Raw genomic sequence first — 14,546 nt, forward strand, 5'->3', positions numbered from 1 at the left:
AGACTGGTTTAAATCTCACTTCCGAGCTAGGTGACCCTGGGCACCTGCTTTTACCTCTCAGAGCCTTGATTTCCCGTCCGAAAATGGGAATGACTGTGGGCAGCCCGTCCTTCTCACTTGGTTGCCATGGTGGTTCACTTAAAGCCTAAGGTCTGTGTCCAAACCCACTGCAAGGGAGTCAATTCTGACTCATAGCGACCCTCACTGGGTTTCCAAGGCTGTCAATCTTTACTGAAGTAGATTGCCTCATCTTTCTCCCGCAGAGCAGCTGGTGGGTTTGAACCGCTGACCTGGTTAGCAGCCAAATAAATGCCTTACCCACTATGCCACCAGAGCTCCTTTAGGTCTGTGTCCAGTGAGTTATTATTGCTGTTCCCTCATTAGGTCTGCATGTCACCCAGCCCCCACTTCACTTATCAACACCTTATCTCTCAGCCCAGCCAGTTTCAGTGCCAGTGTTCCTGCCCTGGGTGAGCTGTGCACCCCAGGTGGGAAGCAGGATAGGAGGGTGATGGGAATCAGAGACATGGCGCCCAGCACCCTGGTGGCCCTGCTGAAGCTGGACCCTCTCCCGTAGACCCCAGCCCAGCACACCGACATGGAGAAGCTGGCCCTGAGTTTGCTCTTTCTCCTGGCAGGTGAGTGTCTATCCCTGGAACTGCCCTTTCTCCTGAACCCCTCAACTGGGAGCAGCCAAGCCTCCTGCATGTCTCTAGCTGGCAGTTTCCTGCCTCCCCACTGAGGTGGTGAATATTAGGATGGTGTCACATTGTTGATTTCAAGGGACATACAGGACAAGGCCTCTTACTGCAGTGGCTCACACAGCTAGAGAGCCACTTTCTCCCGTCCTCTTGTAAGTCTTCTGATGACATCAAGAAGGAGACTCAGTCCAGTGCTAACACTGTATTTTGAGAGGTAATTGGGAGGATAATAATAGCACCTACTACACAGCGTTGTGAAGATTAAACAGGTTAATAATTGAGAAGTACTTAGAGCAATACCTGGTACAGAATAAACTCTATGTGTTTGTTTAATTATAATAAAAATTACTAATCTCCCTTTAACAAAGAAACAAAAGAGTTTAGGCTCAGATCATAGGTGGGCACTGCCACCACTTCTCGCAATAATTTAATTCTAGTGCTTTGTTTTCATTGTATTTATTTTTATCTGTTACACAAGGCACACTGGTATTCCATTCAGGGCGGTGATATAAAGTTGCACTTTGAAATAAATTTATTTCAATATCTATTTTATTAAACTGGATTGAAGTTTATAGTTGGAGTTGTTTTCAAGAGGAGTGGTGAGCAAACACCAGAGAGATGAGAGGGTGTGGAATATTTGGGGAGATGGGCTGTGAGGATGACTGAATTGTGGGTAACAGGGTCCTGGGACTGAAACCATTTGTCATTTTGACAAGAAAATCCTTCCATTTCTATAGGAGGCATGGATTAGCCAGGGTGTCTGGAAATATGGGGCCAAACAGTGACCAAAAGTCACCCAGATTAAAACATATTTCAGGTGGTAAAATGCTATTATCACTGGCAGCTGTGGGCTGCATAGGGGAGTCCACATCTCCATGAATGGACATGCTAAATGCTGGACCCTTGCACCTTTGGGAGGCGGGGAACTGTCCCTCAAGGGACCGTTCTCTGGGGCCCCTAAATTCCCACTGGCCTTGCCCCTGGCTTTACTGAAGTCAGTATCACTATCTCGCCTTGTTGTCGTTGTTGTTATGTGCCGCCCTACTTCCCCTCTTTGCCTCACCAGATCTGCCTGCCCTGAACGCCAATGACCCAGAAGGTGAGTCAGGTTGGACTCTTGTGCCTGCCCTACCCCTAGTTTTCCGCCAGGACCCCCACATTCGGGCTGTTGTTCTAAATCTCATGTTCTTTTTTCTTCCTTTACAGATAAAAACAGTCCCTTCTACTATGGTGAGAGCTTACACCTTCTCTCCCTCCCTGACACACACTATCTTGTGCTGAGGGTCCCACAAAAGGTTGGATGAGGGCATGATGTTAGAGAAACGGGGCGGGGGGATGGGTGGACAGGAAGGGTCTAGAAGTGGAAAACCGAACGTTGGATTGAAGAAACGAGAGAGATGCCTACCTAGTTCTTGGAAGGATTCTACTCCAGCACTATAGATACACACAGGAAGTGAAGACAGCTCACAGGAAGTAATTGTTATAGTTTAAATCAACTGCTGGGAGAAAGGTTGACTTGAGAAAACCTCCCCTAGGGAGTGGAGCTATCTGGCCAAAATCTTCACCTGGCCTCCAGGTTTCCCAGGACCTGGCCCAGACCCACCCCACCCCACCCCTTGTCTCTCTGCCTCCTCCCTCCTCCCTCCTCCCTTCCTCCCACTTCCCATCATTCTCTCTGTTCCGGTCCCACGGCTCCCTCAGTTCCTCAGATAGAGCAGACATACTCCCAACTTCCAGCCCTTCCTCCTTGGTGTTCCTTCTGACTGGACCCTTTCCCCCCTCTTCTCCTTCAGATCTGTGCTCAATGTGGCCTCTTTTGAGAAGCCTTCTTTCCCCACTCTCTCTAAAAGAGCTGCTCCCCTGACTTTGTAACCTCTGACCCTACTCATTTTTCTTCAAGCGTTTATCTCTACCTGACCCTGTGTTGTGTATCTTGTTTGCTTATGGGCAAACCAGAATGCGAGTGCTAGAAGGGCTAGAATTCTGTTTGCTTCACTGTTGTGTCCCCAGCGGCCTGCACGTTGTTGTTGTTGCTGTTATGTGACATTGAGTCGGACCTGACGCATAGCGACCCCTCCTTGGGTTTCCGGGGCAGTATCGCTATGGCAGTACATTGCCCACCCTTCCTTCCGAGGAGTGGCTGGTGGGTTTGAACTGCCAGCCTTCTGGTTAGCAGTCAAGTGCCTTAGGCACTATGCTACCAGAGCACAATATGTTTGTGTCAAGGGCATGGAGGCGTGGAGGGGGAGGACAAAAGCTGGTGCTCAGATTCTCTTCTGCTTTTCTCCTAGACTGGCACAGCCTCCGGGTCGGTGGACTTATCTGTGCAGGGGTGCTCTGCGCCCTCGGCATCATTGTGCTCATGAGTGAGTGTAGGAACTAACGGGACCGAGGGCAAGGCTGTGGGGCCCCTCCTCTGACCGCTCTCCCTCCCCCACAGGTGGCAAGTGCAAATGCAAGTTCAGCCAGAAGCCCAGGTAAGCTGGATTCCCAGGGTGCCTGGCTCTTGCTGGACAGACACCTAGCAGGGAGGTAAGAGCTCAATATTTCAGAAAGAGAGCGGGCCCCAAGGACCTGCCCTGGGGGATTCTTGCCACTAATATTTCCCAGGTTTATTATTCATAGTTAATAACAATAATCCTCAGATAAATCTCAGTCCTGGAATGCTTTGGTCCTTGGGATTACGCTATCCTACAGTGGAAAAAACAGCCCGGAGGGCGTGTCTGGGCAAGCTGGGAATCCTCCAGCCCCGGGGCAAAGGACAAATGGGGGAGGATACCGATCTCACCACTTTTATCTCCCTAGTCACCGTGCAGGGCAAGTCCCACCTCTCATCAGTCCAGGTAAGTGGGCGACACAGTAGGGTTGAGCGGAAGGGGACGTGCATGTGCGTGCTTGGGGGGAAAGAACACTATATCCACCTACGCTAGCGGACCCCGTCATCTCTCCCAGGATCTGCCCACCACTGCTGAGGACGGCCCAGCTACAACCGCACAGAGGGCCTTTCTCTTCCCCAGCTCCTGGCTCTGCACACTCCCTGGCTGATCGGAGAGTTTAATCTACCAGATGGGCGTCTCCCTCTTCTCAGACTGCCTTGCCAGGGTCTCATCTCACCTCTCATTGGAAGGGGTCTTTTTATTCACTTTTTAATCAAAAATGATTTTTACCACAAGCCCAGACAACCTCAAGACTCTGTGTGTGTGCATCGGGGTCGGGTTTGGGGGTTGGGAGAAGGTGGCTGCTCCCTGAGGGCTGGAATGGAAGCCAGCAGCTGAATTTCTTTGTTGAGAAAAAGCCAAAGGCCTGCCCCCTTGTGGCCTGGAGGGTGGCATGGGGTCTGTGGTCATGGGAGCCATACATGCAGCTCCAAATTTTGCAGTAGCTAAAGAGAGGTGGGGAGCTCTGGTAGCGTAGTGCCTAAGGCACTTGCCTGCTAACCAGAAGGCTGGCGGTTCAAACCCACCAGCCACTCCTCGGAAGGAAGACTGGGCAATCTACTTCCCTGGAGATACTGCCTTGGAAACCCAAGGAGGGGGGTTGCTGTGAGTTGAGTTGACTCATCAGCAGTTGAGTTTGGTGTTTTTTTTTTTTTTTTTTTTTTTAAAGAGGGGACATTTTTGAGAGTTAAAGAGGGATCTGGTCATTTGGAATTCTGGGACACCCCAGTGGACATTGGTGTCATCCCAGGAAAACTAGGATGTAGGATCACCCTACCATGATGCAAACACTTAGATAGCTTATGCTTGTAATAGTAAGACCCTATGACCCTCCCACTCACCCCGAGACCCCACTTCTTATAAGAGATCTTTCCAAAATCCAAAAGTCCCTGTGAGACCTTTAAATAACTCCCACCAAGGTATTTGGCTGCTAACCAGAAGGTTGGTGGTCCAACACCCCCCGCCCCAGCCACTCCGCGGAAGGAAGATGGGGCAATCTACTTCCATAAAGATTTACTGCCTTGGAAACCCAATGGGGGTTGCTATGAATTGGAATTGACTCAATGGCAGTGGTTTTGGTTTTACACCCCTGACAACATATACATACCACAAAGCATGAGACCCTCCAATGAGCCTCAGTCCCTCGAGACCCCTAACATCCAATAAGACATCCAAAATGTCCCCATGAACTACCTATAACATTCCTAAAACCCTTCAAAACACCCAAAATTATCTCCCACAATGTCCTGAGACAAGACCCCAAAAGGGACCCACAATTTAAAAAAGGAGCCCTGGTGATGCAGTGGTTAAAGAGCTCAGCTGCCAACCAAAAGGTCAGCAGTTCAAACTCACCAGCTGCTGGGCAGCTGCTTCTGTAGAGATTTACAGCCTTGGAAACCCCGTGGGCTCTCAACAGCAGTGGGTTTGGTTTTTGGTTTATCTCTTAAACACTGCATGGAGTCCCACAATCATAGCCCCACACCCTTTAGAGACTCCATGACAGCTTACAGTGAACCGCCAAAGTGCAGCCCTGAGTTTTCCCTGCCTCCTTACTGTCTCTTCCCGGACCCCAACTCCCCCAAGTGGCTCGTGAGACACCCTCTCCTAGTGATTCCACAGTCACAGAAGGGGTGGGTGCATGGCGTGTTTATTGAGCTCATACACTTTCTGTCCTCGCCTCAGTCACCTGTCAGGGAGGGTACCGGGGCTCGCTGCAACACTTCTTGCTTTTCCCACCTCGCCCCCACCTCCACTCCGCCCACGTGCAAGAGGGACGGAAAGTGGCCATCCGCCTCCTGCAGCAGACATGCACACAAGCAGCAGGGGGAGCTAGCAAGTCAGGCAGGGACAACTGCCTAGCCACTGATGACGTCATGGAGGCGGGCGCTAAAAGCGATTGGTCAGATTGTGCAATGTTCTCGCCTCTTCTGTTCAGGGGAGGGGTAATGGAGCTGGGTCAGAGGAACTTCCAAGCTTTGTGAAACTTGGCATATTTTCCCCACTATGACTTCGTTCTCCCACTTGGTTCAGTGACCCAGTCTGAGACCCCAAGGAGCCCTTGGTAAGGGCAGCTGACCCCAGCACAGACTGAAAGGGCAACTTTGAAAGTCCATGTGGCTGGAGACTTCCATTTCCCCTAGTGGGTCCAGATCCTCCATGAAGTGGGCCAAAGCCTTGGACCTGTGGCTGGAGAACTTGGCCTATGGCTGACATCTCACAGAACCAGTTGTCATCTCAAGTTGGGCCTGGAGACCAATAAAGGGGGCATCCAGGGGACTAGGTTACTCACTCCAGCCCCCCACCATGGCCAGGGTCCCCTGTGGTATTAGGCACTGAGATCTAGCTCGTGAATCTGGTAGATCTGTGTGGGGCCCTTGAAGCAGGCAGCGAAAAGGAAGTGTTTGCCGGCCATTGTGACATGGGCAAATGCACGAGGAGCGACCAAGGCTGGCGGGCCCAGTTCCTGCAGTGGCTCCAGGAGCTTCTTGTCTGGCTCAAGGCGGAAGACATGGCTGAAGGCGAAGTCGCTGCCCAGGATAGCCAGCTGGTCCCTGGCGATGAGCAGTGGCTGGAAGACGTGGGCCCCACGTGAAGGCAGTTGCTGCAGCAGGCGAAACATGGAGCCGTCCCAGCGCATGACCTGTAGTGCAGTCGCTAGTTAGGGCCTGGGGTCTCAGAAGAGCCAGGAGGCTTGTAGTTCTCCAGGCTCCAGAAGACTTGGAACAACTTGGTAACAGGAGGCCTGTGGGCTTCCAAACTCTTGCAACTTTCTTATCTTTGGAAATAGGCTGCTTAGGCCACAAACTTTGGTCTTGTTCTTGTCCCTCATCTGTCCCTCACACCCCGCATGGCTTCAGTCAGCAAATCCTGTCAGTTTTTACCTGCACCAGTTACACATTTCTATTTCCATTGGTTGTGCCTTGGTCCAGCCCATTATCTCACCCCCTGTCCAAACTCACTGCCGTTGAGTCACATCCGACTCACTGTCAAAGCGACCCCTTCTTGGGTTTCCGAGGCGGTAGCACTACGGAAGTAGATTGCCCAATCTTCCTTCCATGGAGTTTTGAACTACCAGCCTTCTGGTTAGTAGTCAAATGCCTCAGGCACTACGCCACCAGAGCTCCTGTTCCCCACACAGACCCTGTGAAAATCTGAGTCAGCTCAGTGCCCTCCAAGCTCCCCCTGGATGCACCTTACTCCAGGTAAAAGGCCAAACCCTTTACTGGGACCCACAGGGACTGGGATGCTCAAGAAACTGAGGGAAATGAGCAAGACAGGAAGACAGTGAGTGGAGGGAGGTGCTGGAGGCAGTGGGAAGGATAGGGGTAGTTGTGGTTCAGTGTTAGAGTGGGTCAGAGTCACAGTCAGAGTTTAGTGGGGAGGGTAGGATCAGAGTCATGGGGCCAGTGTTGAGAGATGGGGAGAGGCTTAGGGTCAGCTTCCAGAGGTAACAGTCTTGGAGTCAGTGTTGGCCTGGGGTCAGAATTTCAAAGCCAGCACGTTAGGTGGGGTCAGAATTCAAAGTCCAGCATGTGTGGTTGGGCCAGAGTTAAAAGCCAATGTGTAAAGTGGGGTCAGTGCTGAAAAACCAGGCCTCGACGGGGCAGTGCTGCAGCTTCAGGCCTGGCTTGTGCACCCCACTGCCTGTCCTTTCCTCCAGGGCCCAGGCTCACCATGGAGTCCCCAATGTAGCGTGTCAGGCACAGGAACACATCTCCACCAGCCTGGAAGTGGCGTGTGGCGTAGACGTCCTCGGCCTCAGGGATGTCTGTCCGCCTCTCAAAGCGGCCACCAAACCAGTGGAAGAGCACAGGCCGCTGTGAGACTGAGGCCAGCAGCAGATGGGGCCGGCCGTCCAGCTCAAGGACCTCGGCGTCCGTATCCCGGTGCCAGGCATGCAGGCTCTGGCGTGGGTAAAAGCCTGACCCGTCTCGGCACAGCAGTGTGGTGCTGCCCGCCTTGGAGGCGTCAGCCACTACGAAGCAGGGCTGCCCATCCAGCCACAGCAGCTCAGCATCATTGGGTCGTGACAGCTGCCGCGGGGCCAGAGCCTGTATCAGGGCCAGGCGCAGGCCGGGGCTGGGCTGTTCCCACAGCTGGGAGCCTCCCCACAGGCGAGCCGCCAGCACAAAGAGGCGCGGGCCCAGCACCAGCGGCTTGCAGGACACCACCGAGGGGGCTACGGAGCAGGGGAGGCAGGAGGGCAGGTCAGGCTGGCCGGGGAGGCCACTGGGTCTGGGTGTCAGGCACGGGGTGAGTAGGAGGGCAGGAGGGTGGAAGGGGGCTCACCGGATAGCTCCTCTTTGGGTTGGAAGCGCTGCAGGCTGTAGTCCCAGGTGAGGACAAGGCAGCGGCCAGCGAAGGGCTGTGCCAGGATCATATGGGGCTCCCCCTGGTAGGAGAAGGGCTCCACACCTAGCGCTGATTCCCCGACTGTCTGGAACCAGGACAGCTCTGGGGGTGGCAGGAGAAAGTAAGGCAGGTTCAGGGGGACCCCTCATCACTGTGCCTCAGTTTGTACATCTCTGAAATAGGGACCATCTTGGTACTCGACTCACAGAGGCATTCGGCAGAATCTTTTTGATCTGTAGCTGTGCTAACTCACTGTAGCATGGTATTTACTCTTCTAAGCTACATGGTAGCATCAAGTAATAGCCTAGAGACAGCAGACTTACTAATTCATTCGACCCCACAGCATCCCTATGAAGTACATTCTGTTATATCCACTTTACAGTGAAGTTAATTGTCAGAGGCAGTCAGGTGTCTAACAAATCCATCCTTCCCATCTTCCACAAAATAGGATTTGAGCTGGGGTTAAGGCTGCCCCACTGAAGGGCACATTCTCAGTAACCCTCTGATAGTGGAAGTGACCATGTTCTCAGTGGAACAGGAGCAGGAGTGACGGGTATAAGGCTCACCTGACTCACTTGTATGAAAATGGCTTGCCCTGGATTTGGTCTCTTTCCTCTTCTTCCCATGAGCTTATGAACAAGTTACAACCCAATTTCAACCACAAGAACAAGGACAGTGCCTCGGGGCCTGCCCTTCCCACTGACTGCTCACCTCAGGTCCTTCTGTTTTCTTTAATTCATGGTATTTTGAACCTCTTTGTCACAGCAGCTAGCGTTAATATAACTGATACGCCAAGGTCACCGAGCTTGAGTGGTGGGGCTGGGCAGTTGAACTCAGGGTATAACATTTCACTTTACATGCCAGGCCCTCTCCTAGACACCAGGTTTGAAACAATGAACCAAGCCAACAAGGATGCCCATCAAATCATGTCATCCCGGCTCAGAACGTCTCATGACTTCTCATAGTCTTTACAATAAAGGCCACTCTCCTTTCCATGGCTTTCAAGGTCCTGCACAGTGAGGCCCCTGCCAGTCTCCAACCTCATCTGTGTCCTTCCTTTTACCAAGCCACCTACCATTGCCTATTCCTCAAACAGGACAAGCTGTGCTGCCGCAGGGCCTTTGCATATGCTGTTCCCTCTCTCTGGAGTGCCATCCCTCTGTTCTTCACTTAGCAAATCAAGATCTAATTTCATCTCTTCAGAAAAGCTTTCTCTGATCTCTCATGTAAGTTAGAAAGCCCCCTCCCCTGTTAATTTCCTTCATTACTCCATATGTTTATTACAATTTGTGGGATCAATTTATTTGTGCAATGTTTTATTTAATGTCTTTCTCCCTTCACTCCCAGGACTGCAAGCCCCATGAGGCCAGGCCCTAGGGTCACCACAGTGTCCCCATCACCTCACACAGGGTTGGCCACAGAGTGGCCCTCAGTGAATGTTTGTTGAATAAATGAATATAGAGTAGCCCCTAAGCTAACTCCTCTTGTTCTATGAGTCCCACAGACCAAAAATATGTCTTATGTGTAGAGAATAATATTAGTAGCATCCATTTGATAGAGCCTTCAGGTTTGAGCTCAAATGTCTCCTTCTTCAGGAAGTCCTTATTAACCCTCCAACTGTGTCGGGGTCTTGCTCTGGGCTCTCACAGTTCCCTAGACTTGCCCCCTTCGCAGCCCCATCACTCTACCAGGCTCTCCTACCACAGCCCTAGTCATTTGGGGCTCTGATCTCCCGCCCTTTGGACTAAGGGCTCAGGGAGACATCAATGCTCTGCTCCCAGCATCGCTCTGTGCCTTCACTGTTGTTGCTGTTAGCTGCTGTCAACTCAGTTCTGGCGCATGGCAACACCAGGTGGGCTTTCAAGGCTGTGGCCTTTCAGAGGCAGAGCGCCACTCCTGTCTTCTGAAGTTCCTCCAGCTGGGTTCAAATTGCCGACCTTTCAGCCAGTGATGGGTGTTTAACTGTTTTTGCCACCCAGGGACTCTGCCAGTGCTCATCAAGGCACCAGAATACGTTTATGGAAGAGCAAGATTAAATACATATAAATGAGATCATGATGCATGTGCAGTGGTTAGCACAGTACTTGGGACATTTAAAAAAAAATCACCACTGCCATTGAGTCAATTCTGACTCATAGTGACCCCACTGGGTTTCCAAGGCACAGTAAATCTTTATAGAAGTAGACTGCCTTATCTTCCTCCCACAGAGCAGCTGGTGGGTTTAGAACTCTCAGTCTTCTGGTTAGCATCCAAATGTCTTACCCCCTACGCCACCAGAGCTGCTTACTTGGCACATTAAAAAATAAATAAATAAATAACCAAACTCACTGCCATCGGGTCGATTTCAACTCATAGTGACCCCCATTGGGTTTCTAAGGTGGTAAATTTTTACAGAAGTAGATCGCCCCATCTGCCTTCCATGGAGAGGCTGGTGGGTTTGAACCTCTAACCTTCTGGTTAGCCACCAGAGCTCCTTTAATTGGCACATTGGAAGTATTTTTTTGAATGGTCAGTTGCATATTAACAAAATAGCAGCAGTCTTAGGCCCACCACCATTGTCATTATCATCACCAGCATCAGTGTCAGCCTCATTAACATGGATACTTATAATTGGCATCACCACCACAGGTGCCATCACCAGTACCACCACTACCCACCAACACTGTCACCACAACCACACCATCACCACCTAACTTGTAGTTATTTCTCATTTCCTGTCTCTGGCCTCTTTGCACCCTTCCTGGGTTCTCTCAAGTCTGATAGGACCAGAAATGGTCTCTGGTTATCTAGACCCTTTGGAGAACTTGAGGCATAGAAAAGTGAGGTGAGTTGACTGATTACGTAGGTAATCAGCAGCCCTGACCCCAACCTGTACCAAATGCAGGTGTAGATGCATTGAATTCTCACAGCAACTTTATGTCACTGTTTATTGGCCCCATTTTACAGTTAAGGAAACTGAGGCTCAGGGAGGTGAGACTGCTTGCCCAAGGTCTCACAGCTAGGAATGGCAGGGCAGGGAGTGATGTCAGCCCCTTGTCCCTGGATTCCTTCTGATATGGCCTCTTCTTCTGGGGGTTCCCATTACCCCCACCCACCCTGCTGGGAAAGCCCCCACCTATGGCTCTGCACTTGAACGTCTTGGGGTCGAGGTGGCGGAGTTGCTGGTGGGCCAGAGCAGCGGGGCCTGCACAGGCCCCAGTGCCCACGCTGGCATTCACGGTGGGCACCCACTGCAGCAGCCAGACGACACGGCAGTCACACTGGAATGGATTCCCACGGAGGTCCCTGGGACGAGAGGCCGGGGAGGGGCTGTGACCTGGCTTCCACTTCCTGGAGGTCATGCTCTCCACCCCTTCCCCAGGCAAGGATCGGGGATGGGGCTCCACAGGTGATGTGGAAAATACGGAAGAGCCACAGCTGCTGTACCCATTTGTGCTGACCAAGTGACACAGGTGCCCCTCCCCCTGCAGAGTTCCCCCGAGCCTCCCCTCACCCTTGCAGTCCCATTGATCCTCACACATGAGTCAGGGTCTCCAGACCTCGAAACAGGAATCTGGGGAGGGTCTCTAGATGGTTATTGGCCAGGCTCCTGGTGGAAGGAGAGGAGGAGAAACTATTAGCAAACACCAGAACACCCCGTGTGCCTGAGTGATGGGATGTGGACGCCTGTCAGGGAGGGTGGGGAGGTGGAAGGACGAGGCCCGGGAGGCACGCACAGGTGTGTGAGTGAGCGAAGTCCTCTGAGAGCATTCTTAGAGATGGAGCCGATCTCATTGTCCTCGATGAAGCTGTGGACGGAAGGCAGGGTGAGGAGAAGACCCTTGGTTCTCTGCTGTGGCCTCACAGTTCTTGGGAGAACTAACCCCACAGAAGCCACAGGCTACTGGAAGGCACAGAATTTGCCCCCAATACCTTACACAACCCAGGGAAGGCCTTCCCCAGAAACCTCCCCTCACTTGGTCCCAGCTTATAATCTCAGGCGCCAAGGACCTAGACCAATGGTCATTGCCAGCCTCAACATGAACACGGCCACCACCATCACTACCACTGCTACCATTATTACAAACACAGGCACGAACACCAGCATCACCTACACCACTCCCTCCACCAATCGTGTCATCACCCATACGCATGTCTTTACCATTGTCACTCATCCCAGTACCAACAACTGCCATCATCACTACCTCCATATTGTGCCACCACCACCAGTGCTAATGTTGTTGCCAATACCAGCATCACCACCCACTACCATCATCAGCACCAGTACCAATATCATTCATTATCAAACTCCACACCAACAACATTGATAATCATTACCAACATCACAATCTTCAAGATCAATACCAAAATAGCTGCCATTACCATCATCAGTACTGCTGTCCTCAATGACAATTACCAGCACTAGCACCCACACTACCAATACCACCACCATCATCATTGTCATCAAAACTCACATCTTCACCCATCAGCACTACTACTGCCAACATCTCCACCATCATCACCAAACCCAGGACCAATAGCATTGCCATTATCACAACACCAGCAATCTGCCCACAATAATCACCAACATCAACCCCAATACCATAATTACCAATGTCCCATAACACTAATAATTATCATCAATATCAGCCCCACAATCTTTATCATCAACATCATCAGCAGTACCATCACCACTGGTTCTGTCATTTTTATCAACACCATCCTTGCTCCATCATCATCAATAATGCTGTCACTTCCCCATTAGCAGCATCAATGTCAGCCTCATTAACATGGATTTTATAATTGGCATCACCACTACAGTATCACCACTACCCACCATCACTACCACCACCAACACTGTCACCACCACCACATCATCACCACCTAACTCGTTATTTCTAGTTAATTTCCTGTCTCTGGCTTCTTTGCACCATCCCAGGGTTCTCTCAAGTCTGATAGGACCAGAAATGGTCTCTGGTTATCTAGACCCTTTGGAGAGCTTGAAGCTTAGAAAGGAGAGGTGCATTGACTGAGATTACGTAGGTCATCAGTAGCCACCCCAATCAAGGAGCCAGGCCTCTTGCCCCTTCAGGAAGAGTCCTTCAACATCTCCTCCTTGGGACCATAAGCCCCTCCCTCCCTCTACTCTGAGAGTATGGGGCCCTCCTTCTCCTCTTCCCAGGCTTACCACATGCCCCCATTCCCTGGGTCTCACTCACAGGTACTGCAGGTGGGACAGGCCTGCAAATGCATCATCCTCAATCACGGAGAAAGAGTTGGATGTGAACAGGCTGGCAAGGGAACAGAAAAGGAATTGTTCCACAATTGTTGCCCCAACTGACGTTTAGGTTTGGTTTGCACCCTTGCTTCCCACAGGCATGGGCACATATCTCATGCGTGTGCGTGGACTGATGCTTTCACAGAAACTCACATGCACACATGTATGAACGCAGCCCCATGCCCTGTGCATGAACTTCCACCCCACACCTGCGTGTGAACAACAGTGTTCACATGCACGTTCATGAAACCCACACCCTTGAGCTAGGCCCCACTCACAGCAGGTGCAGTGATGGCATCCTCAGAAAGCTGCCAGCTTTCAGCTGGGTGACTCCGATCCTGACAAGAGAGCTGTTACACGGGCAACGATGGGTGAGCAAACTGCCCCTCCAATGCCCCGGCAGCATCCCAAAACCCTCTTCTGCCTGGGAGACCCTGGCAGGCCGCCCTGACCCGGGGTCCCAGGTGTCTCCCCCACATTCCCGGAGAGATAGGCCTTGGCAGGGATTCTGACAGCCCTCAGCCCACCCCTCCTCCTTGGGCCCCAAATGCTGCCCTTGCCCTTTGGGAGTTCCAATACTGCTCCCGTTGGGCTTTCAGCAGCCCTTCTGAGCGTCCCGTTGTTGCCCACATCCAGCCTCTGAAGATTCTGACAGTTGCCCATTTCCTTGGAGGCCCGTACGTTGCCTGAAACCCCTAGTGTCCGCAGGATCCCCATCCCCACCTCTGAGCCCCCAGAGGGCCTGGCACTCACAGCGACAGCAGGGTGGGGGAGAAGTTCTCAGGCAGGTCCGGGGAGCCCTCACACAGGGCGCTGTCTTTGGAGCAGGAGCAGCGCAGAGAGCATTTTACTTTTGGGGGTCTCCAGGCCACCTCCACCCCTGCCCCAGCCAGCAGCAGCAGCAGCAGAATGCCCACCCCTCCCATACCCCCTGACCCCCTCGGAGGCTCGGCTTCTCTGCCTGCCCAGCTCGGCCCAGGTTTCGGCCACTCTACATCTCCTCATCTAGGCGCCCCTCCATTCCGCCAGCTGGCTCGCTGACCCGGCGGCTCTCTCCCTCCCTCCCCCTCCCTCTCTCTCCCAGACTCGCTTTCTCCTTGTACCCTTTGATGTTCAATTGTCTGTTTCTTTCTCTGCTCCCTTTCTGTCTCCTTCTCTTTTTATATTTCTGACTTGGTGAGTTACTTTGTTTTCCTCGCTGTATCTCGCTCTATTTCTGCCTGCCTTGGTCTCTCTGCCTCTGTTTCTCTCTCTGTGTTTCTCTGTCTGTGCCTCTCTGTATTTTTGTCTCTTTAGGTC

At 52.0% G+C, this 14,546-nt stretch overlaps 2 protein-coding genes across 2 annotated transcripts; one reads left to right on the forward strand and one right to left on the reverse strand.

The window, feature by feature from the left end:
• Window positions 1-598: 598 nt before the first annotated feature.
• Window positions 599-3,673, forward strand: LOC103209065 (FXYD domain-containing ion transport regulator 3). The gene is made up of 7 exons (XM_007954831.1): window positions 599-638; window positions 1,768-1,800; window positions 1,908-1,931; window positions 2,993-3,067; window positions 3,142-3,178; window positions 3,507-3,544; window positions 3,654-3,673. Exons 1-7 carry the CDS (start codon window positions 599-601, stop codon window positions 3,671-3,673), a joined length of 267 nt encoding a protein of 88 aa, XP_007953022.1.
• A 2,290-nt stretch (window positions 3,674-5,963) lies between these two features.
• LGI4 (leucine rich repeat LGI family member 4) lies at window positions 5,964-14,173 on the reverse strand. Its single transcript, XM_007954832.2, has 9 exons — window positions 14,001-14,173; window positions 13,526-13,597; window positions 13,189-13,260; window positions 11,707-11,778; window positions 11,508-11,579; window positions 11,106-11,275; window positions 7,928-8,092; window positions 7,312-7,817; window positions 5,964-6,278 (listed from the first exon to the last, which is right to left on the reverse strand). The coding sequence occupies exons 1-9, from the start codon at window positions 14,171-14,173 to the stop codon at window positions 5,964-5,966; spliced, it is 1,617 nt and encodes a 538-aa protein (XP_007953023.1).
• Between the last annotated feature and the right edge of the window lie 373 nt (window positions 14,174-14,546).

This window comes from Orycteropus afer, unplaced genomic scaffold (assembly GCF_000298275.1).
Source record: "Orycteropus afer afer isolate SDZICR_OR568_19922 unplaced genomic scaffold, OryAfe1.0 scaffold00476, whole genome shotgun sequence".
Classification (NCBI taxonomy): domain Eukaryota; kingdom Metazoa; phylum Chordata; class Mammalia; order Tubulidentata; family Orycteropodidae; genus Orycteropus; species Orycteropus afer.

Excerpts from the sequence above, each read along its gene's own strand:
- LOC103209065 (XM_007954831.1), top strand. The coding sequence starts at position 599 with ATGGAGAAGCTGGCCCTGAGTTTGCTCTTTCTCCTGGCAG. Across the intron at positions 1,801-1,907 it reads GAACGCCAATGACCCAGAAG|ATAAAAACAGTCCCTTCTAC; the intron begins GTGAGTCAGGTT and ends CTTCCTTTACAG. Across the intron at positions 3,068-3,141 it reads CGGCATCATTGTGCTCATGA|GTGGCAAGTGCAAATGCAAG; the intron begins GTGAGTGTAGGA and ends CCTCCCCCACAG.
- LGI4 (XM_007954832.2), bottom strand. The coding sequence starts at position 14,173 with ATGGGAGGGGTGGGCATTCTGCTGCTGCTGCTGCTGGCTGGGGCAGGG. Across the intron at positions 11,779-13,188 it reads CTGTCCCACCTGCAGTACCT|CTTCATCGAGGACAATGAGA; the intron begins GTGAGTGAGACC and ends TTCCGTCCACAG. Across the intron at positions 6,279-7,311 it reads GCTACATTGGGGACTCCATG|GTCATGCGCTGGGACGGCTC; the intron begins GTGAGCCTGGGC and ends ACTGCACTACAG.